Source organism: Ursus maritimus, unplaced genomic scaffold (genome assembly GCF_017311325.1).
Source record: "Ursus maritimus isolate PB19 unplaced genomic scaffold, ASM1731132v1 scaffold_29, whole genome shotgun sequence".
Taxonomy (NCBI): Eukaryota; Metazoa; Chordata; class Mammalia; order Carnivora; family Ursidae; genus Ursus; species Ursus maritimus.
The window spans coordinates 1,539,843-1,561,728 of NW_024425452.1; the positions used below are offsets into that span (position 1 = coordinate 1,539,843).

Sequence of the window (21,886 nt, forward strand, 5' to 3'; positions counted from 1 at the left end):
TCGCACGGCTATGCGGGCCTTCATGTGTGCGTGTGCGTGCGCTCGTGTGTCCTGGCTCACCGTGCAAAATGCTGAAAGGACCCCACACTCACGCCGTCCCGATGCACACGTGGAGGCCTGTGTTTGCACAAAAGAGCTCACGTCCAGCGTCGGGCTACGCCCGAGCTCCCCCCCCCCCCCCCCCCGGCAGCATGTGTGCCCACACACCTTCCTCTGAACAGGGCAGGAAGGAAGAGCTCCCTGTAATCCTCCTCCCTGCTGTCCCTCCTGCTCCCTTCCTTTCCCCCTCTTTCCCCTCTTCCTCCATACCACCCTCTCCTCTTCTGCCCCTCCCCTCTTGCCCTTCCTCCTCCCCATAGGGGCTGCCCCTCTCAGCCCAGCTGAGACCCAGGAAAGCACCTATATGTGACTCTCTTTCCCAAGGTGAAAATGAGGACAAGAGGTCTGATTTACCATAGACATTTGACATCAGGCCAGTCCTAACTGCCCTGTGCATGCGGTCACCCTGTGGGTGTGCATAGCCTCGGTTTCTCCCAGAGAGAGAGTGGCCCACTTTGGCAGTGGGGCTGGGAACTTCCAGAGGCTCCCTCTGGTTCTTGACTGGTCTCCCCTTTAAGCTCCCAGGCCCTCCAGAGGGGCTAGGAAGGTGTCCCTGCGGCCCCTGTCCTCCTGAGAGTCTGCTGGGAGGGGGCAGTGGGGAGCTGAGCAGGTTAGAATGGGCTGCAGGGAGGAGTCGTTGGGTTGGGGCTGTGCTGGACTTAGCCACACACACACACACACACACACACACACACACACACGTCTCCTTGGGTGAGGAGGTGGAGAGTGCTTGGGTGTGGGGATTGAGTGGCAGGGAGGGGAGTCCCAGGCTGGGGCATATCAAAGGCCAGAAAATCTAATCACCCGGGCCTGGATAAAGAGTAGGAACTGGGACTGCTTCCAAAGTTCCAAACCAAACATTGATAATGGATCCAGGAAGCTCCGTGTCTAGAGCTATGGTTGTCGTCCCAGCCCAGATCCTGGCCAGTCTAGTCTAGGATCTGGAGAGGTTGGCCTGTGAGCAGCAGCGCACAGTCCGCTAGGGCTTTCCCTCTCCTCAGGGCTCCTTGTGTGGCACATCGGGGCAAGGTCGGGGCTTGGGACCCGGGACAGGGAGCTGGGGACAGGCAGCCTCAGTAGGGACCTCCCTCAGCAGGTATGGGCTCCTCTCCCCAACATCTTGACACCCAGAGGGCTTGGTTTCCCATGCCCACTACACAGGGAAACTAAAACCTGGAACAGGAAGGGGAACCCACAGCCCCAGGGTGTCCTCATGCGCCCAGCAGTGATGGGGGAGAGGAAGGATCCAGAAGCCTTGGATACTCCCCAAAGCTACCCTTATTTCTTTCTTGGCTGAACATCCCTTTTTCCAGATTCTGAGGAGGTCTGGAAGGGGTCTGGTTTATCTTCCCCTAAATCCTCCTCACCCTTCATGGTCTACCTTCTTCAGCAAGCTTTCCCCCAACGCCGGCTATTACTGTGACAACCATAACAGAACTAAACGTGGGCTCTGTGCCAAGCACCCACTGAGTCCTTTATGTGCATTTTCTTATTTAACATACAACATTATGAGGTAAGTGCTTTTAGTTTCCCTTAATAGATGAGGAAATAGGTTCAGAGAGGGTGAGTGATCTGCCCAAGGTCACACAGCTTTTGAAATGCAGAGGCACACGTCCCACACTCCTGTTTGTGTGAGCCTCCCCTCCTCACCTGCAAGCTTTGGAGAGTAGAGGCTTTGTTGGGACTCAGCCCACACGATCTGGATTCTGAATCCCAGACCTATTGTGTCCAATGTTTTCTTGGGAAATCAAGACCACTAGACCTGTACAATTGTGCATCGTGCCCCCACCCCAACCCTGATAATCAATACACTGATCTACTCCTTTGGCTCCTTAGTCCCAGGGGGAATAGAGAAAGGGGCCAGAACCAACCCACTGGGCCAGAGAGGCAAAGAGACTCAAAGAACACCTAGAAACTCCCCCATCCCCACCCAGCCCTATGTCTGATGCCATCCAGTCTCCCATTTCCTTCCAAGCCCTCCCCAGACTTGGCTGCCTGACTCTCCCCAGCCCAGGCAGCACCCAGGCAAAATTAGAGCTGCACCGCATTTCATTCCTTCCCCCAGAGAGTCGGAGTCTCCAGGTTTCCTTACCCTTGCCCCCACACCTTGTCCCAGCCTCATCCTTCTGGGGCCTTCTCACCCAGAGGGAAACTGAGCCAGGAGAAAGACGGGCAGGTGGAGGGAGGTAACAGAATGACCATGGCTCCCCAGCTAAAGAGACAGGCCACAGGGAGAGGGATGGCTGAGGAAACACTCCCATCACTCAGCAGTCCCCAGTGGGGTTAAAGGGCCCCTCCCCCCCCCACTGCTCATTAACTCAGTCATTATATTAATCATCCCTTAGAATGAGCATAATGACAACCTCCACCTGCAGTACGAGCCATACTGTCACTCACCTGACCTCCCCAGCCCCTCTCTATAGACCTCCACAGGGCTGTGGGTCAGCAATGTCCATCCCGGGAGAAACCGGACCCAGAGAGGCCAAGAGAGAGGTTCACCTGGGAAGCAAGGCAAGTGGCAGGGAGGCTTCCTGACAACCACAGCAGGCAGAGTACAGCTTCTAGAAGAACTAGGCTGAAGGCCCCAGTGATGCAGCCAAACTCATGCTCCATGGCCCATGGAGAATCCCCTCCCGGACCCTCCTTTCTGATGCTCCCAGCCCCCATCTATGCTCTGCCGTCACCTCCGTGTTCGTGGCAAGAGCTGGCGCCTCTAAATTCCAGGACAGACCCAATGACCAAGAAGAAATATCACCTGAATGAATGGACAGTTCAGACTTTGAAGTAACAAGCCAAGGACTCTAATATTAGATGGGGGCCGGGGGTGAGGAGCGCTGCAGGTGTTCCTATGGAAGGACCTGGTGGTTTCAGGCCAGCTCTAAGGTCCCAAGAGCCAGAAAGGCCAGTGAAGGGAGCACTAACTTGGGCTGCATTAGCAGGAGTATAATGTCTAGAACAAGGAAGACGCTGGGCTGACGGAAGGGGAGGGTCAAGCCTGGGTAACGCACTCCATTCTGGGCCAAACTAGAGCACAGAGAGGTAGACAGAGGGGTGGATATCTTTCCAGCTATGCCAGAAAGAACCACGTTCTGGTGAAAATGTCTGCCGTTTACTGAGCACTTACTATGGGCCGGCTGCCATGGTTCGTGCTGGCCAGGCATTCTCTTATTTTTATCCTCACAACGTTTCCATGAGGGAGGGACCGTTATTATCTCTCTGTCACTGGTGAGGAAACCAAAGCACAGAGGAGTCCAGTTGTGAGTAAGTGGTGATGCCAAGTTTCGAAGTTCAGCACCCTTGGCAGAGGGACTAGAGGGCCATGTGTGGATCTGTGAGCAGAATTAGGCCCTAATGAGAGGCATTTAGGGACATCATAACACTGACTGGAGGGAGGATTTTTGAGATAGCCATCTCCCCCTCCCGGGAAGCATGTGAGCAAAACCCTGATAGACATCGCCAAGAATCCTGCCAAAAGGATCGCTGAATGGCTCTTAGCTCAGCTGAGCTGTGAGATTGTATCCTGGACTCTTGATTCTGTAGACACAGAGCCCCTGGGGCTCCACACAGGCCCTCCGCCCTCTACAGCTCTCCTCCCTTCCCTTCAGCCTCTTTTCTCAAGTCCAGGGGTCCCTCATTCTAAAACCCCCTTCCCCTGGGAATATGACTCCCCTTTAAGGTATTGGTCGGAGGGCACCCCAGAGCTCAGAGAAGCCCTGACCTAACCGAAGCCAGGCTCCTGTGAGGACCCAGACAGCACGTCAGGGGAGGGCGGCAGGGCCAGGCGCGGCCGGGCTGATTCCCGCACAGCCATCGACAGAACGGGAGCCATTCCGAGGCCTTGCAGGAGCAAAGGGGGCAGAGCTGAATGTCCATCAATGGACGAACAGATAAGGAAAATGTGGCATATACAATGGAACATTATGCAGCCATAAACAGGAGGCAATCCTGCCATTGGTGACACCACGGATGGACCGAGAGGGTATCACGCGAAGTGAAATAAGTCGGACTGAGAGACACATACCACATGATTTCACTCATAAGTGGAATCTAAACAGAGTGAATAAGGGCGTCTGGGCGGCTCAGTCAGTTAAGCGTCTGCCTTCGGCTCAGGTCGTGATCCCAGGGTCCTGGGATAGAGCATTGCATCGGGGTCCCGGCTCAGCGGGGAGCCTGCTTCTCCCTCTCCCTCTGCCCCTCCCCCTGCTTGTGCTCTCTCTTTCTCTGTCAAATAAATAAATAAAATCTCTTGCAAAAAAATAAACATAAAAAAGTGAATACACAAACAAAAAGCAGAATCAGACCTATAAATACAGAGAACACACGGATGGTTGCAGTGGGGAGCGGTGGGGGGTTGGACAAAACGGGGAAAGTGAGCGGGAGGTCCAGACAAGGCACGGCCTCGGGACACAGCCCATGACCTTGTAAGAGCGACCTGACAGGACAGAGGGAAGCTAGACTCGTGAGCACGGCATCATGTCTAAACTTGTCAAATCACGAAGTTGTACACCTGAAATGAATGTAACTCGTTTGTCAACTATACTCAAATTAAAAAAAAAAAATGTAAACAGAGAAGTCAAGGGGGAGGGATGGGCAGGCACGGGGTGGCTGTAGGGGGGGCACGTCCCCTGTTCAGCAGGCAAGGCCCCGGCTAGGAGTTCGCGAGGATTCCTGAGCAGAAGCCCTGGAGATGTGGCCTCAGCAGGTGGTCCCACAGGCCCAGTCTTCCAGGCCAGAGCCCCCAACACGCTCTTTCTGCAGCCCACTCAAGGGAACGAAGCCCCTTCAGGCCAGGTGGGGGCTCAGAAAGACACACGCCTGGCACGCAGCCCCAGCTCAAGCCACTAATTACCTTCGTGGCCTGAAGCAAGTCACTTTACCTCTTGGCCTGTTTCCTCCTCTGCACAGCGGTGATAACAATCCGGCCTGGCGAGACTGGGAGAGATAAACGGTCCGCGGGGCCCTCTGGAAAGCCGACTGTGTTTATACCATTGTAGAGTGCTGTTATTACCCAGGGTGGGCTTGGGGAGGGCCGCTCCTGGTCTGACCTGAAAGGTCACTCCTGGACAGGATGCTGGCTCCAGTCCTTTCCTGAGGGCAGCCCAGGGGGTGGGGAGCGCCTGCTTCTAAAGAAGGGAACTGAGCGCTCAGCAAACATTCGCTGATGCTGGTGACGATCTTTGAAATGGTTCCGTCAGGACGCCACACCCTGACATCAGCAGGGCAGGCTCCCCCATGGGAGCAGCGGTCGTCCTCCGGGGCATCACTCCCAGCCTCCACTTCCCGCCTGGAAAGCTGTCCACCCACACCCCACCCGCCCCGCCGGAGGAAAATTCCTGCAGTTGATCTCATGGGTCAGAGGTGATGACCTGGGGGAGGGGAGCAGGAAGGCTGGCAGCCACACTGGCTGGGAGCCAGTTCCTGGGCTAAGGCTGCTGGACCCCCAGGCTCCACAAACCTGCGCACGGAAGCCGCTAGGACTTGGTCTGGGGCTACCCCAGAGGACAAGGCTAGCTGCTCCCCGCACCGGTCAGCATGGCTGCAGCAGGAGGCCTGGGTCTCCGGGACTGAAGAGTGGTGACTTCCAGTGGTTTTTCCCTTTGGAACAGCTGGGTTGTTCACACAGCCTGCCCGCTGTCTCCTTTCCAAGGTGCCGTGGTGTTCATCATCTCATTGGCTACTTCTCACGACTAGCTCCGTGTTTTCTAGGTGCAAAAGCCGAGGCACCCTGGGGGTGACCAGTTGTTCAAGACAGCAGAGATCATAGCTGAGTCAGAACCACGACCCGTTCTCGACGCAAGCAGGGCTCCCCCACAGCAGTGTCCGTCAGGATGAGCCCGAGCAGACCCGTGTCACTGACACGGCCATACCTGCGCCCTCTGCCCCATCGTGGCCCTCCTGTGTGGAGAGACCAGCACTCCTGACTAGTGTGGGGAGGACACGGAGAAAGCAGAACGGAGCTGCGTGGGTGGGCTGCAGAGAAGACATCATCCCCTACAGGCAGACACAGTGCGAGGAACCCAGTCCGGAGCTGTCCTCCCTCTGGTCCAGAGATCAGAAGGAGGTTGAGGGAAGGGTCTGGTGCCAGCTCTGGGAGAGTAGCAGCAGCTGTGCCCCAGGACCCTGCTAGGCCCCAGGTGAAGGGCCTCTCCCACATCCCACTGGGACCAGTTCTCTTGTCACCCATTCACTGACAAGAGAGTGACATCCGAGGGTGGAGAAGCCTGGAAACTGGTCAGTTCGATTCCCACCCAGGGTAGAGGGCAGCCCCGAAATTGAAGCACGGGCCGTGTTGTCCTGGACAGCAGGCAAGGAGGGTATTGGGTAGGCCCCGCCCTGGCCGATTTCCTTAGTAAGGAGGACAGGTCTGTTTGCTCCGTGGGGCAGGGAGCTGGGGCACAAACAGTGCCCAGAGACAAGAAGGCTTGTCCCTAAGTCTTGCACAAACCTTGCTCCCACTCCTCCCCTGGGCCCTGAATAGCTTATCGCAGATGCTGGATTTCCTTTAGATTCAGGGGGCCGAGATAGAAATGGAGTCTTGGAGGCAGGGAGGCCGGCGAGAGGAGGGAGAGGCAGCCTCAAGACGAGGAAACAGAGCTCCTGCAACACTGCACCAGGCTGGGGGCTCGTGCAGCCCTGGGCAGACCCCCGGCTTCCAGGCAGGTGTTCACATGTGGTGACTCTGCTAGGGCTGGCTCCTGTGGTAGGGTAGAAGCACCCCAAAGAGTCCGTTGCTGAGGAGCAGTTCTCTGGGAAAATAAGTAGGCAAGCCCAATGAGTTGGTGATATATTACACTCTGTTTTTTCCTTTTGCTATTCCTGGGCTTTTAGCAAAGTCCTGCTTAAAGGTTCTAGCCTTGATCTAGCCATGCTGGGGGTGCCGAAGGAGGATCCAGGGTCCACCTCTGGGCCAAGGTGTTAAAGGAGATCAGGAAACCCTGGGACCTGCCTGGTGGCAGAAGGGACATCAGTAGGGCGTCCTAGAGAGGGGAAAGCTGGTATAGCCCCCTCTCCCCCAACCCCTGTCCTCCCCCACCAACTCAGGAGGGTCAGGCTGTTCCCATCAGGGCAGTTTTCCTTCCAGATCCCCTTTCTGCATCCAGGACTCCAGCTGTCCTGTCACTTTCCTTTGACAGCACATCCATCCCTGGCAACTTTAAGTTCTGGGCCGGGGCTTCTTGAAGGAGAAAAAGAAACGGTCACAGACTTACCACAAGAACACCACCACCCGAAAATTTCCCAGAATGAAGCCCCTGCCTCTAGAAGGCCTCCCCTACGCCCACCCAGAACCAAGCCAGGAATGACTCCCTAAGAATTTGACATCATTCACCAAGCCAGAATTTAAAAATAATCATATTAATAATAAATATGTTAAATTACATTTAAAACAATAAATAGAAAAATAAACTGATAAATAAAATCAACAGGTACAAAATGTTTCAAAATTTCAACCAAAGAGAACACACAGACAGACGACAGACAAGACAAATGGACATAACGGGAGGGTGTTAAATGCATCAGGGGAACCCTTCACAGTTTACGTCACGGCTTCCTCCTCGCCCGGTCACCCTTCTCTCCCCAACTCGGGAGACCAGTAGACTCAGTGGCTGGTATCCTTGGGGATGCCAGCCAGCGCAGGGAAGCATCTGGTTCCACCTCGGTGCCCTTCTGCGAAGCAACCGTGAACCCGGGGTGTGGGTTCAGGGGACAGGAGCGTGAGGCAGAGCGCGAGGAAGTCCCTACAGAGGCAAGTCAGTGCTGTTGTGCCGGGTTTTCCTGGCAGTGCCATCGTCTCGGGGCAGCGCCCTCTGCAGGTTGGACATGGCCACGGTCTTTTTGAGGTCAATCACGGCGTAGGAGTCTGAGCTGCGGGCAGGGTGGGTGGTGGGCACGGGGGCTCGGGGGAGCGAGGGGTTCTGGGGCCCCTTGGGGCGGTCTCCACCCCAGCCCTTCAGCTCCACCTGGATGTAGTTGAGCTGCCTGGGGGGCTCGGGGCCCGGCCGGCGGAAATCAAAGTTGAAGACCCTCGGGGAGCCTCGGCGGCGGGTCAGTGGCACAGGGAAGCCGCCACGGCTACGGAGGGCAGCCCGGGTGCTGGTGGGCTTCTGCAGCGGGGTCTCGTCCTCTTCGCCATCAGGGAAACCATTGGAGGAAGGAGTGAGCCCATCCCTCAAGTCTCCGTCATCCCCAGCCTCCTCCCCCAGCTGCCGGGCTTGACCCTCCCACACAGGGGGCAGGGAGGGCAGGTTCTCGTAGTGCAGCAGGGCTGCCCGGCGGTGGGCAAGGCTGTTCCAGCCTGGCTCCTCTGTGCTCAGTCTCCAGCTGGCCCCTGGCCGCGGCCCGGCGCTGACGTTCTCATAGGTACACTTGGGCTGGGCCGGGCACTCGGAAGCGCCCTCGTTGTTGTTGTTGTGGGGGGGGGCGTCACGCAGGCTGGGACAGAGGCCCTGGCACTTCATCGTGTGCCGCCGAGCAGGGGTGGGGCCCAACACGAACTTCACCTGGCCCGGCTGCAGGAACACCTGGGGGTCCCGGGGGTCAGGGCCCCCAGGCTGGAGGGGGAAGGGCACCTGGCCCTCGGGCAGGGGCTGCAGGCAATGCCGGCTNNNTCATCCTCACCGGCTAGCGTGTTGACATAGGTGTGGGACTGGGGGAAGGACTCCAAGTGAAGCAGGAGGGCGCAAGGGCAGGGAGGAAGGAGAGAGCAGAAGGGACAGCATAAGAGAGGCACAGGGGAGAAGAGCTGGATTCCCCCTTTTCCTGGTCCACCCAACTTCCCAGGGAAGCTGCATCCCTTTTCTGGACAGTAAGGGACCGTGGTGATTCTCTTCCCTTCCCATGATCCTTATGAGGCGGCCATGTGTCCTAGCACCCCGCCCCCGGCCCAGAGCAATGGGGAGGGGCAAGACAGCTGCTTCCTCACCTGCTCATCAGGGGCAATGAGGGCACGAGTGGACTCTTCCCCAAGTGAGGGGTGTCGCAGGCTGCTCGTCGAGGGGCGCCGGGGTGCTGAGAATCTCAGGCCCTCTCCCGGGCAGCCAAGGAAGCCATTGGAGAAGCTGGAGACAGTGTAGCCTAGAGCTGGGCACACAGGAGACAAGCCCACGTGGGGGAAGGGCGAGTTCCTTACACCACCTGACAATCACCTGCGACTGCACGTGTGGCGTCCCAGGGTCTTCTGGGGGAGGCAAGACACTCCCAGGGCCCCCCAGGTGGTGAGCCCCGCTGAACCGGCAGCCCCCATTCTCTTTCACCTCTCTGTTCCTCAAACTCTGCCCCTTCCCTCCAAGTTCAGCATGAGCTCCACTTCCCCCGGTCCAGCCTTAGCTAAAACGCTTAAGGCCACCTTGTCGTCACTGCGTTGTCCCTTCACCCCATTCTAGCTCTGCCAGTGAGCTCCAGGGAAGCTCCCAGACATCAGGGACTGCATTTCTCTATCTTTTGCACTCCCCCACAGGCCAGCCCACGGAGAGAACACCGAGCAGGAGCTCAGTGTGGACTCAGGGAATAAACAAGCAGAAGGTGTGGGAACCTCTCCAGAAAACAGTCACGGGCAAAGATGCCTGCACCAAGTCAGGCGAGGTAGATGGGTGTGACCCAGTAGACAGAGGAAGGAAGCAAAATATCTCCAGACTGCTGTTTCCATGGAAACTCAATGTCTTCCTGTCTGCTCGCGGACCATCAGTCATTACAAGGCCCAGGACTCCCCAGCCTCAGACTGAGTCACCTGATTGGCCAGACCAGGACTTATTCATCCCCAAGAGTCATCAGCTGGCGGGCAACTGTCCAGGAAGGCTGGGTCGCCCGGCCGTCCCACCTGCCTGCCTGCCTTGTGCCTCCAAGCCCGGCCCTCCCTGGGCTCGGGCACGTGTGGACAAGCACGGAGGCTGGGGAGAGGGTCTCCTCACCATTGGGAGGCTGGGGGGCCCGAGGGAGGCCGAGCTCAGCCGGGTGGCTGTTGCGGGTGATGATGACCGGCTCTTCCATCACGTTGATGCTGTTGCACTGCATCAGGTCCTGAAGCAGGTTGAAGATCTCCTCGGCCCGGGAGCACTTGAAGGCAAATATCCCTGGAGGAGCATGGGAAGAAGTGAGGCTCCTCTGACCACGCGCCAACAGGCAGGGGCTAGAGAGGCCGAACAGACGCACGACGCTCAGGGATGTCCCTGAACTCGAGTCCCAGGCCTGCAGGGGCAGGGAGGCCCCTCCTCCTGAGCACACCCTCAGATCCAAGAGCTGGGGGAGAAGCTGGGCCCAAGGCGCCCTGCCGTCCCCCTCCCTCACCATTACCATCAGCTAGAGATCTCATACCGCACCTGCATTCCTCCGGGCGTGATCACGTTCACAGGTGAGGGGTACACAGGTGAGGGGACAAGAAGTCAACATCAAAGCAGAAAAGCATAGTAGCTGCCCCTTATCCACAGTTTTGCTTTCCACGGGTTCAGTGACTCCCAGTCAAGGGGGGTCCGGAAGCAGACGAGCCCCATGTCGGCGGGAGCCTACCGCTACCTCATACTGTCTGCGTCACTCCCCTCACTTCCTCTCAGCACGTGGGCACACTATCTTCCCCCATCATCACAGGAAGGCTGAGCATAGTACCGTAAGATATTTTGAGAGAGAGACCACGTTCACGGAACGTTGATTACAGTATGTTGTTACCATTGTTTTACCTTACTATTATTGTCATTCATCTCTCACTGCGCCTCATTCGTAAATTAAGCCGTATCACGGGCACGTCCGTGTAAGAAAACACACAGTACATACAGGTTCGGTACTGTCTGTGGTTTCAGACACCCACTGGGGGTCTCCCCTGCAGATTCAGTGCGGGCACTACTGTGTTAGATGAATGACCACTCCACTTCACATCTGCCCCATCGCCCTCTGCCTGCCACCCTCTGTTCCCCAGAGAAAGGGGCTCTACCCAGGGCACAACCCTCAGCTCAATGCCCAACCACGTCCAAGCTCTTTGAAGGCAGGAGAGTCTGTCCTATTCATTGCTTGTTCACTGGGTACTCAGCCCAGTGTCTGGCCAGAGAGAGAATGTCTACTCTGGATAGGCCCCTGGCTCACGGAACTTAAGCTCTGGTGCGGAAGGAAGAAAGGATGGGCAGACTCGCTGCGGGACACACACGGCCAGGCCACCATGCAGCTCTACAATGCAGCCCCTTACAGGCCTCGGACCCCAATGCAGCAGCTCACAGCCCCAGGGATGGCAGCACTGGACCGAGTTCCTGTGATTCAAGGGATCCAAAGATGCCCCTGGGGTGTTGGGCCAGCCTGGGTTCTGCACACCCCATCCTGGCAACAGGAGGGCCCGGCACTGAGGGGAGGCTACTTGGGGTGCGTGCATGCATATATCCACAACAAAGATGAATAAAACCAGGCTGGGATATGGGTCAACTGAGGTTTTTAGGAATGGGGCAGCAAGGCTAGAGGGGAAGAGAAGGAAAAGGACTTTTCTGGCAAGATATGTTAGGGGCTAGGAAAGGCTGGGAAAGCCCGGAGTTTTAGGAGAACCCGGTGTGCAGGTAGGTCTAGGGCAACCCCTCTGGAATCCCAAGTGTGGCTGAAACCCCACGACGAAAAGCCCCTTCCTGTCCTCTTTCTGCTCAGCCAGTGTAAGCATCCCTGCCTCCAAGGTCCACAAGGGAGGATGCGTGGAGGGGAAGGCTCCCAGGCAACAGCACGTCAGAGACTCATTGCTGTGACGCTGGCCTCATCAGAGAAGCCTGCTCATGCCACCCCGCAGTCACAGCCCTGACTGCATCGAATGCAAGCCCGGGCTGGGCTCCTTCTGCAGAGCTCAGGTCTGGGCCCTAGGAGATAAGCCCAGACCACGCTCCTCCTTCAAAGAGCCACGGCAGGCTCTGGCCTTGACTTCATGGGACAATCACTACTCTCTGACCCCTGGCTGCAGGGAGAGAGGGGAAGAAGGGAGAATACATCACACTCTGGGTGACAGGAGACAAAGATTAACCTCTTGGCAGTTACTCTGTACATCAGACACCCAAGAGTCCGGCCTCCGAGCCTATCATTCCCAAGCCGCACGGCTCCAAGGTAACCAGAGCTCCCAGCCTGACCCTTCGCTATTCACGGGCTCCAGGGTGTATGACCTGGGGGCTCAGAAGAAAGTTTGTTCCTACAGAGGGGACAAGCGGTACCCTCGAAACTAGAGTAACAGAGGGAGGAATCACCTGCTTTCCCAGATGGGCTCTGGCCTGGGAGCACTGGCTCATTCCCATGGACCGTGCAACAAATGCCCCCACGAAAGGACCCAGGCTGGAGCCGCAATGCCTGAGGACAAACAGCCTCGGCTGGGAGTCCACTTAGTTCCGGATCAACATGCCGCTCTTGGCCATCACCCTTCCCTTCCCCGGGCAACACCTGCCATGTCAACAGGCCTCCCCACGGTCCCGAGCGCACACTTCCTGCCCCAGTACCCGCCCAGGTGCAGCGCGCGGCAGCAGCAGGACTCACCCTGGCCCGTCTGACACCGGCGGCCGCTCTCAAAGGAGAAGAGGTTGGAGTCGTAGCCATAGCGCCGCAGGCAGAGGTAGGGCCAGCGGACAGCCTCGCGCCGATGCAGGTGCAGCACCAGCTCGCTCTGTGTCAGCTCCATGACCCCGGAGCCCAGCTCCACCCCCTCGTCATCCACATTTGTCACCTGGCGGCCAGGGAACAGAGGCTCAGTGGGTGGGTCCAACAAGTACGTTCAGGAGTCCCTCAGGCCAATGCGGGGCAGCGGCTGGGCGGCCAAGGGAGCTCACCTGCCTCTACTGGGCTCCCCGGTATGCCACGTGACCACTAGGAGACCAAGCAGATGAAGCAGAGCCACTGACCCACCGTCCTTCCCTAGGCCTCAGCTTTGTCACTTGGGCAGTGATGGAGGGGTGGTCAGTTGACCTCCAAGGTTGGGCAGTTTGATGACCAAGGTTAGAGGAACTCCAAGGTCCATGGCTTGTGCCCAAGGACCGGATTCTAATGGAGCCTGGAGTTTGGTTACAATCTCAAAATCTTAAGGCCCCCAGGGCGGGCGGGGGGGGGGGCGGGGGCGGTGAGACAACAGACCTCCACCACCACCTCCCCAACTCTAGGACCTTGCTGAGGGCTCCCTCTTCTGGTGAGCAGGAGAAGGTGTATCTCAGCAAGCTGGGCGTGAGGAGGGGACTCCCCTACAGGGAGGTGCGCGGTACCAGGGGCCAGGAGTGCCCAGGTCCACTGGGTCTGGCCTTAGCTTCCCAAAGCCAACAGCAAACGCTAAAATAGGGCTTATCGTGCATTATGCATACTTTGTGCATATTAACTCACAAACACAGGCTTTTGTTGTTTTCTCCAGAAAAAATTATACGTAAGGCTACAGAGAGCTACTGGCAGGAGTGAATGTTCCAAAAGCACGGTTTTTGCACCCCAGTATTTCTGCATTCCTTGTAGGACATTCACTGTGTAGGAGAGCCACACGGTGGGCAGTGGTCTGGGTCCCTGAGGAGTCTTCACGAGCCACCACCTCAGCCTGTCACTTCACCTTCTCTAGGGAGGCAAACCAACTCCAGGTTGGCCCGAGCCCAGGAGGCCATGCTGGGAGCTCAGGAGAAAAGGGAGCTGTGGGTACCTTGAACTTGGTGGGGTGGTTGTCTGGGACGCTGTCTCTGTTCAGGCAGCTGCAGCAGCTCCCCATGGTGTCAGAGAAGCCAGTCCGCCCTAGAGGAAAACGAAAGGGATAAGGTCATCAAGGTCAGCTCCAAAAAGCCCCGCTCTGGGGACTCTGGAAGAACCACCTCATTGTGATCACCTACTCCTGGACCTAGTAGGGCCCTGTCCTTCCTCTAAGAAATTCACACTCTCACATCCAGGGCCAGGATAAACGGTAATTCAAGTTAGCATGTGTTAGGTTAATGCTGACAGAGGGATGGAAGAGCTTCTCAAAGGTAACATCTGATCTGGACCTTGAGAAGTGAGGAGGATTCTGACTGATGTGATGAAAGCAAATGGAAGCCAGGGCAGCAGGAAAAGCACGGATAAAGCAGGGAGGGCCGCCTGGGTGGCTCAGTCGGTTAGGCATCCGACTCTTGATTTCAGCTCAGGTCATGATCTTTGGGGTTGCGGGATCGAGCCCTGCGTCAGGCTCCATGCTCAGCATGAGTCTGCTAGTCCCTCTCCCTCTGCTCCTCCCCCACTCCAAATAAATAAATAAATAAATAGGCAGGGGACCAGAAGAAGCGATTTGCCTCGGAGGGACCCGGATACCAGTCCAGGGCCTTCACCCAGATTCAGCACAGAAACTGTACCTTGGGAGTCCCCCACACTTTGGCCTGGACCTTCCTCTTTTTTTTTCCCCTTCTTTTCTACCTCACCCTTCCCACATCACCCAGATTTTCTTTTGTCCCCTCACCACCATCCCAACATCTTCAACTTTATCTTTTTGATGGTCCCTTCCCTGAGGCATCACACCACGGTCAAAAGCTACAGTAAGAAGACTGAACTTGAAACAGAGCACATTTTTTATACCTTTCATCAGGTATTTCTTCCTTAAAAAGATAAATGCTCGGATTGCTCCCATTTGCCTAAACGGGAGACCAGAGGCCTTACTATCTGGCTTTTCCCTCCGGGATTATGGTACTTGGATTATATGTCACAACAGTGAGGCCTCTGTCTAGAATGGGGAGGAGACCACCAAGCTGGAGTGACCTAAGGGAGCAAAGAAACACACAGCCAACAATCCCAACCAGAAGGGGCTGCAACTTGATGTAAGAAATGAGTCTCCAGGGGCGCCTGGGTGGCGCAGTCGTTAAGCATCTGCCTTCGGCTCAGGGCGTGATCCCAGAGTGCTGGGATCGAGCCCCACATCAGGCTCCTCTGCTGGGAGCCTGCTTCTTCCTCTCCCACTCCCCCTGCTTGTGTTCCCTCTCTTGCTGGCTGTCTCTCTCTCTGTCAAATAAATAAAATCTTAAAAAAAAAAAAAAAAAGAGAGAGAGAAAGAAATGAATCTGTAAGGGGCACCTGGGTGGCTTGGTTAAGTCTCTGACACCTGATTCCAGTTCAGGTTGTCATCTCAGGGTCATGAGATAGAGCCCTGCATCAGGCTCTGTGCTGGGCATGAAGCCTGCTTAAGATTCTCTTTTTCTCTCTCCCTCTGCCCTTTCTGCTTGTACGCTCTCACTCTCTCTCTCTCTCTCTAAAATAAGTAAATATATCTTTTAAAAAATGAATCTGTAAGATCAGATATCCTTCCAAAACTCCCAATGAATGTGTAAAGCCTTGAACAATCCTGACCTGTATCCCCCATTCCACCCAACTTGGAGAACTCCAGAAAAGTGGCTCCTATACACAGCTCTCACCTCACCCAGGCCATTGGGGAGCTGACCATGGGAGGGGCATGGGGAAGGACCCCCCTTTATTCCCCCTGTTCTTGGTGGGGCATCATGGCAAGTAGTCTGCAGAGAAGTCCCCTGGATCCCTCTGGGACACACCTGGGGCTCACCTAGCACAGGAGACAGAGACCACAGGTTAGTGGAAACCTTAAACCTCACCCCCAGCTGTTAATGAAACTCACTTGCTGTCAGTCCATCCCACCTGGATATCTGTTCCAGGTCCTAATAGGACAGAAACACAACAAAGAAAGTGAGATCAAGGGCAGAGGGGCCACAAATTGGAAGTCCCACAGGCCCTGAGTGGGAGCGGCTCCCCGAGTAGCAATGAGGCAGCCTTTTCAGCTGCCTTTAGAACGCAGCAGAAACCCGTTACAACCAACACCAAAAGCACCACCTTACCTTGACAGAGAACTTTACAGAGAGCTTTCTCAAAAGGACCCTGTGATGTATTGGAAAGAACGCTGGCTTAAGATTCAGGAAAAATATTCTAGTCTGTTTTGTAGCCACTAAGTGTCTGGGAGACTCTGGTCTCCCACCTCCCACCTCAAGGCCTTAGTCTTCAAGAGAAACATCTGTAAACGGGGAGGCTTCTCACTTAAATAAATTCTAGAGGTAAGTATGTAGGAAAAAGGTCACAAAAATGGACATTTGCCTCCTCCAGGACAAACCAAGCTTTCTCAATCTCACATCTGGAAGCTTGATAGATTTTCTGTCTCCCAAGCTCTTAAAGGCCTAAAATTTTAACATAAATGCTAATAATAAATCAAAATTTCGGAAATGAGGCCCAGGAGGACAAGTTGACAAGCCAGGACCTTGGAGATCCTTGAAATCCCACCCTCCTGCTTTCCAAAAGCAATATCCTTTCCCAGGGCCCCCTGTGCTCTGCTTCCTCGTACAACTTCCCAGATAAAAGGACCCCCACCCACTTGGCCTGGCTTATTCTCTAGACAGAAGCAGGCTGAGGGAGGTGTGCACAGCCTAAGACAGGCAGCTGGGAAAATACTGAGGCTTGAGCCACCAACAGGGAGTCAGGGTGAAACCAAGAATTATAGGGTGCAAGATGGGGGAGGGTGTTGCACCTTTTTCTGTCCCCTTCATTTGTCTTTAAGATATCAGAACATATCATGACACTTCAGTGAGGTGGGGGGTTACATTGGCTGGGACAGGAAGAAGGGGCTCTGGTCTGGGATAGGTGTAGATTGGAGATGGGAGCGTCAGGGTAGGTTACGGGGACTCAAAATATATGAGGGCTCGGGAAAACGTGGGCAAGTTTTTTGCATTTGAGCATGGTGCAGGGAGAATGGGGCGTATGCAGGATCAGAGGAACCGCAGAGCTCTGGAAGCATTTGGGGGCATCCCGGAGAATGGTGACTCTGCGGGCGTTAACAGGAGAATTCGCCGGAGTGAGGGGGTTCCAAGGGCTCCAGGACAAGCGAAGGTGTGTCCGGAGGTGGGGGTGGGGTGGTTCTGGGGAGTGAGCGACAGATTTAGGTTGCGGGGTTGTCAGGGGAATTTCTACAGACACCGGGAAGCAATGGGGGAGGTCGGGGCCGCGCGCCGTCCCTGGATCCCCGCCCCCAGCCCCGGGACTCCACCGCCCGCCCGCCCAGGGCTTCCTCGGGAGGGAGCGGAGACTGTGGCGCGGCGCGGTGCGGCCTCGGTGGAACCGCCTCGTCCCCGCCCCGCCGCGCCCCGACTCACATCGCCCCGCGGCCCGGGCGGCGCCGGGCCCCGCTCCCGGGTCCCGCTGCAGCAGCCGCCGCCCGCCCGGAGCTAAGGCCTCCCCGCCCCGCCCCGCGGCCGCGGGGTCGGAGGTCACCGGCAGCACCAACGAGACGCTGCGGGCGGGCCGACCCGATCGGGGGCGACCGGCACGCAGCCTAGAAGGTCCCTTTGGAGGACTTTGCAGTCGGGAGCAGGGAGCATGCGCAGACGCCAGAGGGCGCTCCGGGCCAGCCGCAGAGCTAGCCCCGCGGGGGCGGGGCGGGGAGGAGCTGAGCCGGGGCGGGGCGCGGGGCGCGAGGCGCGGGGCGGGGCTGAGGAGGGAACCAGAGCTGGGACCAGAGGTTCCCACTCCCGCGATCAGAAAAGGGACCGAGGTGGGGGAGAGGCAAAAAAGATGGGGGAAAGGCCTGAAGGGACAGAAGGGAGAAGGGCAAGACAAGGGATCCCTAAAAAGGGCTGGGGACCGGCCGAGGCAACTGGGTGAGGGCGAGGACACCCAGAGAGGGGCGGCGCTAGGAGACCCGAGAGAGGGTCTGGGAGGGGGGAACTGCTGGCTCCGAAAGGCGTTCTGTTTCGCGAGCGATTAAAGACCTAGCGCGACGGCAGCTCCCTGGTGTCTTTCCTGTGCCCCCTGGGGCGCCGTGACGGCGCTACACCCCTGGGATGGAGAGGGGGGCAGTTGAGCCTGCACACTTTCCACCCTGAGATCCCCCAAATTCTTTCCTTCAGGCTGCAACTCCAGGCCCCTCCCGAGCCGTCCTCTCTACCAGTCCGGGAGGGGCGGGCAGGGGCCGCGGGGGGCGTGGGAGAGGAAGGGCCGCGCTCCCGGGGCGGGCAGAGGCAGGCGCTGAGGCCTCGGGGTGGGGACTGGGTGGGGGGCCCGACGGTGGGGTCTGTCCAGAACGGCCCGGACGCCGGCGCGCAGCGAGGGTGAGACCCCAGCGGAATCCCATTCCCTCCCCAAAACTCCCAGCAGCCAGACTGGGAACCCCAGCTGAGTCCCGGGGAAGTCCAAGAAAAAACTTTGGGGATCTGTCGAGAGGGCACTTGGCGGGACCGGGCACTTCTTTTCTCCCTCTCACTGTCCGCGGAAAACCTTCCCAACCTTTTACCTCCCCAGTCCCTAGGACCGCGCAGGCTCTGTCATCGAGGGCAGGGGTGGATTGGGAAGGTCGAACTCTTGAGGCCGGTTGCACCTGCCCGTGGGGGGGGGGGTGCGGCGAGAGATGGGGTTCAGACCTGAGGGGAGGGGAATTCTTGAAGGAATCCAGCATGTTAGTAAGACGTCGTCCAGTGCTGAGTGGAGGTGGGAGGATGGAAGGGTGAGGGGTGAGAGCTGATTTCTGAGGGTTGTTTCTGTGGGGGGCAATTTCATACAAACTATAACTTGGAAGAGGGGGTACAAATCCACTCTGAGGTCCCAGATGGCCCCCATCCTGTGCCCGACCCTCTCCCAAGCACCTCTTGCTTCCTGGAGCAGGGGCAGTGCTGTTAGGGGAAGTGGCTACTCCTGGCCCTGAATGTGAACAGCCCATCCTGGCTGCTTTCCACAGGAAACTGACGAGAGGGACTGAACAGGAAGGAAGCAGATGGGTGTGGAAGCAGGGATGGGTGGCACAGGCCATCTGAAGGTGGGGGCGCAGGTAGGACGGGTGCTCAGGGCTGGGAAGCAATATAACTGTTATAGCCCAAACCTTGTTCCCAACTCCACAGCTGGGTCTCCTAGAGGCCTGGGATTTGGTGAGACCCTCCTGTGCTCAGCTACTGTCAGAATCTATCCTGGATCTCAAAGGCCACCTCTTCCTAGGACATCCTTCAGCTTTCTAGTGTGACTTTAGGCAAGTTAACCTCAGTTTGTTTCACTCATCAAATGGGATGACAGAAACTACCTGATAGGATTGTTTTGAGGATGCATTATATTATGTAAAATGCTAGTATAGTCCCTCGCATGGAGTAAACATTATAGAAAAGTTTGCTTTGGTTCTTTTTCTTCCTAAGGAGCTGTATATACCTGCCCAGGGCTCTGGCCTCTTTCTGCAGGGTCTCATCTCTGTCTTACCCACCAGACTATGAGCTCCTTGAGGGCAGGGCCCTTTCCTTTATTACTTCAGTAGTCACCCCCACCCCCAAGATACTGTGGTCCTGCTAAGGCCAGTCCCAAGGAGAGCTGAAGAGATGTGTTTAGATTTATCCAGTGAAATTGGAAATTGCTGCTATAGGTAGAAGCCAGAAGCACAAGATTTTCCTCTGTCCTCGAGCTTAGAGACTAGATCAGGAACTGAGATGGGCACAGGGCACAAAGAGAAACATCAGTACTAAACCTCGGGGTGCAGACTGTACTTACCTCTGGAGCTCAGGGTATGGGCTGGAGGGGCTGAGAAGGGCTCCTGCTGATGTGGTCCTTTTACCAGGCCTGAGCCTGCAGCTAAGAAAGTGGGGCCTGTGTTGGGAGTGGTCAGTGCACGGTGAGCAGTGGTGGGAGTTAAGGCTGGGGAGGCGGGGAAGGGGCCAGTCTGCCCAAAGGCTCACTAGAAAAGGGGAATGCCCTCTCCTTCCGTCGTGGCCTCCTCTTTCCTCCTTTCCAATCTTGGGAGACCCCCAGAATCTGAGCTTCAGAAACTCTGGAGCTGAAAGGCCTGGCCTCAGCCACTTAGTGGCTGTGTGACCTCAGGCATTTCTGCTCCCTGAGCCTCAGTGTAGCTGTCTATAAAATGGGGACAGGAATACCACCCAGGTCATCTGGTGGTTGGGACGATGGAAGATCATTCCTGCAGAGCACTTAGCACTGCCTCGCACAGTGTAGGCAGCTGGTAAATGGAAGGTGTTCTTGTTTTCTGGGCAGACTTTGTCGCCAATGTCAGTGCTGAACTCTGACGGGCCCCCCCAAGGGGAGAGCCTCAGCCCTCACGAGCCAGGTCCGCCAGCCAGCTCGGACAGTGACCCAGGCCACTTGCCAGAGGGGCTCCCTGAGGAGACTTCACAGGTAGTGGAAGCCCTTCCCTTCCCTCTGAGACCCGACATGCCCTCCATCCTGCAGACCTCCTCCCACTTCCACCACCTGGAAGGTAGTTAGCTGTTGTGCCCAGCCTCCCATGACCCTTTTCTCTTTGCAGGAATCCCTGTCTCTACAGCCGCCTCAGGATGGGACATGGGGGTTCAACTTTAAACTTATTCACATGAATACACATTACCTCTCCTGGGGGGGCGGTCTGTGTTGTCAAAGCAGACTCTAGGCTTTGACCCAGTGGAGTAAAGGGAGTGATTTAAAGCATAAGACAGGATGCCATTTGGGGGTATAGGGCCTCCCCAACCTGCCTCAATTGGACCACAGATGCAGGAGTGGATCAGCTGTCCTTGTCTTGATCTTGAAGGAGGGGGTGCTTGGAGTCATTCCAGATTGGAGAAGAGGTGTCAGTGAGGAGGGAGGAAAGAAGAGGAAGGCAAACTTAACCACCCTTCTCCCGCTGCATCTCCTCAGGGTCCTAAAGTTCTGAGCTTGGGGCTCCCTGGCCTGGACACCAGCGGGGCCCCCGACTGGCCTGGGCTTCGGATCCTCCCGCAACAGCTGCCTCCGCAGGACAGTGATGTGGGTCTCCCTCTCTCCAGCGTCCCGATCTCTTACCTCCCTCTCTCTATTTACTGTGGGTGCAGAAGCCAGAGCACACGGATGTAGGGCCTGGCTGGCTCTGCCACTAATTGGGGAAGTCATCCCCCCTCCCCAGCCTGAGCTTTCCAGTCTCCACAATGGGCGCAATGGCCTCTGCTCTGCCCACCGTGCTTAGTTGAAGAGCAAATGAGAAAATGGACATGAACCACTTTTGAAACCGATAATGGAATGTACAAATGTAGAGAGTATGGTTAAATATTTATTGGGGCCCTATGTGTGTCCAGACTAGAAGGCTTACACTTCAGTTGAAGGGGGGGCAAGACAGGAGAACATGGAATTAATTGGAAAAACAATGGAAAGTGATAGTGAGCTCCAGCTCACTGCGGGTAACGATCTACGTTTGTGGTGACAGGGCTCAGTGCTGTGGGCTGTCAGGACCTGGGTGGTGGTGGCCATTCCTGGGGGGAGGTGAGACTGGGGTAGACTTCCTCCATCCCTTTTCCCTCTCTCCCTCTCCTTCTCAACGCCTTTCTGCGCTGTTATCTTCTGCACTTCCGGGAGCTTCTACGACCTCCCTTTGACCCAGCAGCTAAGCTTTCTCCCTCCCCTCAAACTCTGGTCTTGTCTGTGAGGCTCCCCCCGTCTCAGTGGAGGCCTGTTTCTGCAGGAGCGCTACTGCCTGGCCCTTGGGGACGATGAGCTGGCTGAGCTGCGGCTCTTCTGTGCCCAACGGAGGCGGGAGGCCCTGGGACAGGGGGTGGCCCGCCTGGTACCTCCCAAGCTGGCAGAACACACCTGCGAGAAGGTATGTAGTGTGCCCCCCGCCCATTCCCCGTTGCCTTCTCACTTGGGCAGAAGGGGCGAGCTCCAGGGACTCCGGTGAGGAAAAGGGGGTGGGGGATTGACAGTTTGGCACACTTGAAAAAGAGAAGCCAAGTTTAGGGGTTCTTGGTGGAGCCTGCAGTGGAGGCGGGCTTGCCAGGGGTATGGGGAGAACAGTGAGGTCGAGGTTGGGGTTGGGATGGAAGAGCCAGGAGGGAAGCTACGAGCGTGGTGCGGCCTCTGACCAGCCCCCCCCCCCCCCCCCCCC

At 56.8% G+C, this 21,886-nt stretch overlaps 2 protein-coding genes across 2 annotated transcripts in view; one reads left to right on the forward strand and one right to left on the reverse strand.

The window, feature by feature from the left end:
- Nucleotides 1-7,511: 7,511 nt before the first annotated feature.
- Nucleotides 7,512-17,205, reverse strand: FRS3 (fibroblast growth factor receptor substrate 3). Its single transcript, XM_040643462.1, is given in 7 exon segments — nt 7,512-8,707; nt 8,710-8,743; nt 9,020-9,177; nt 10,005-10,166; nt 12,574-12,760; nt 13,706-13,794; nt 17,166-17,205. Coding segments are annotated over 6 exon segments (1,479 nt in total). The 5' UTR covers nt 13,772-13,794; nt 17,166-17,205; the 3' UTR covers nt 7,512-7,835.
- Nucleotides 17,206-20,043: 2,838 nt separating this feature from the next.
- The window catches only part of PRICKLE4 (prickle planar cell polarity protein 4), a 3,973-nt gene continuing 2,130 nt past the window's right edge, over nt 20,044-21,886 (forward strand). The window contains exons 1-2 of the mRNA XM_040643434.1: nt 20,044-20,254; nt 21,429-21,601. Of these exons, the coding sequence (XP_040499368.1) occupies nt 20,044-20,254; nt 21,429-21,601 (384 nt within the window). The remainder of the gene's footprint in view (nt 20,255-21,428; nt 21,602-21,886) is intronic.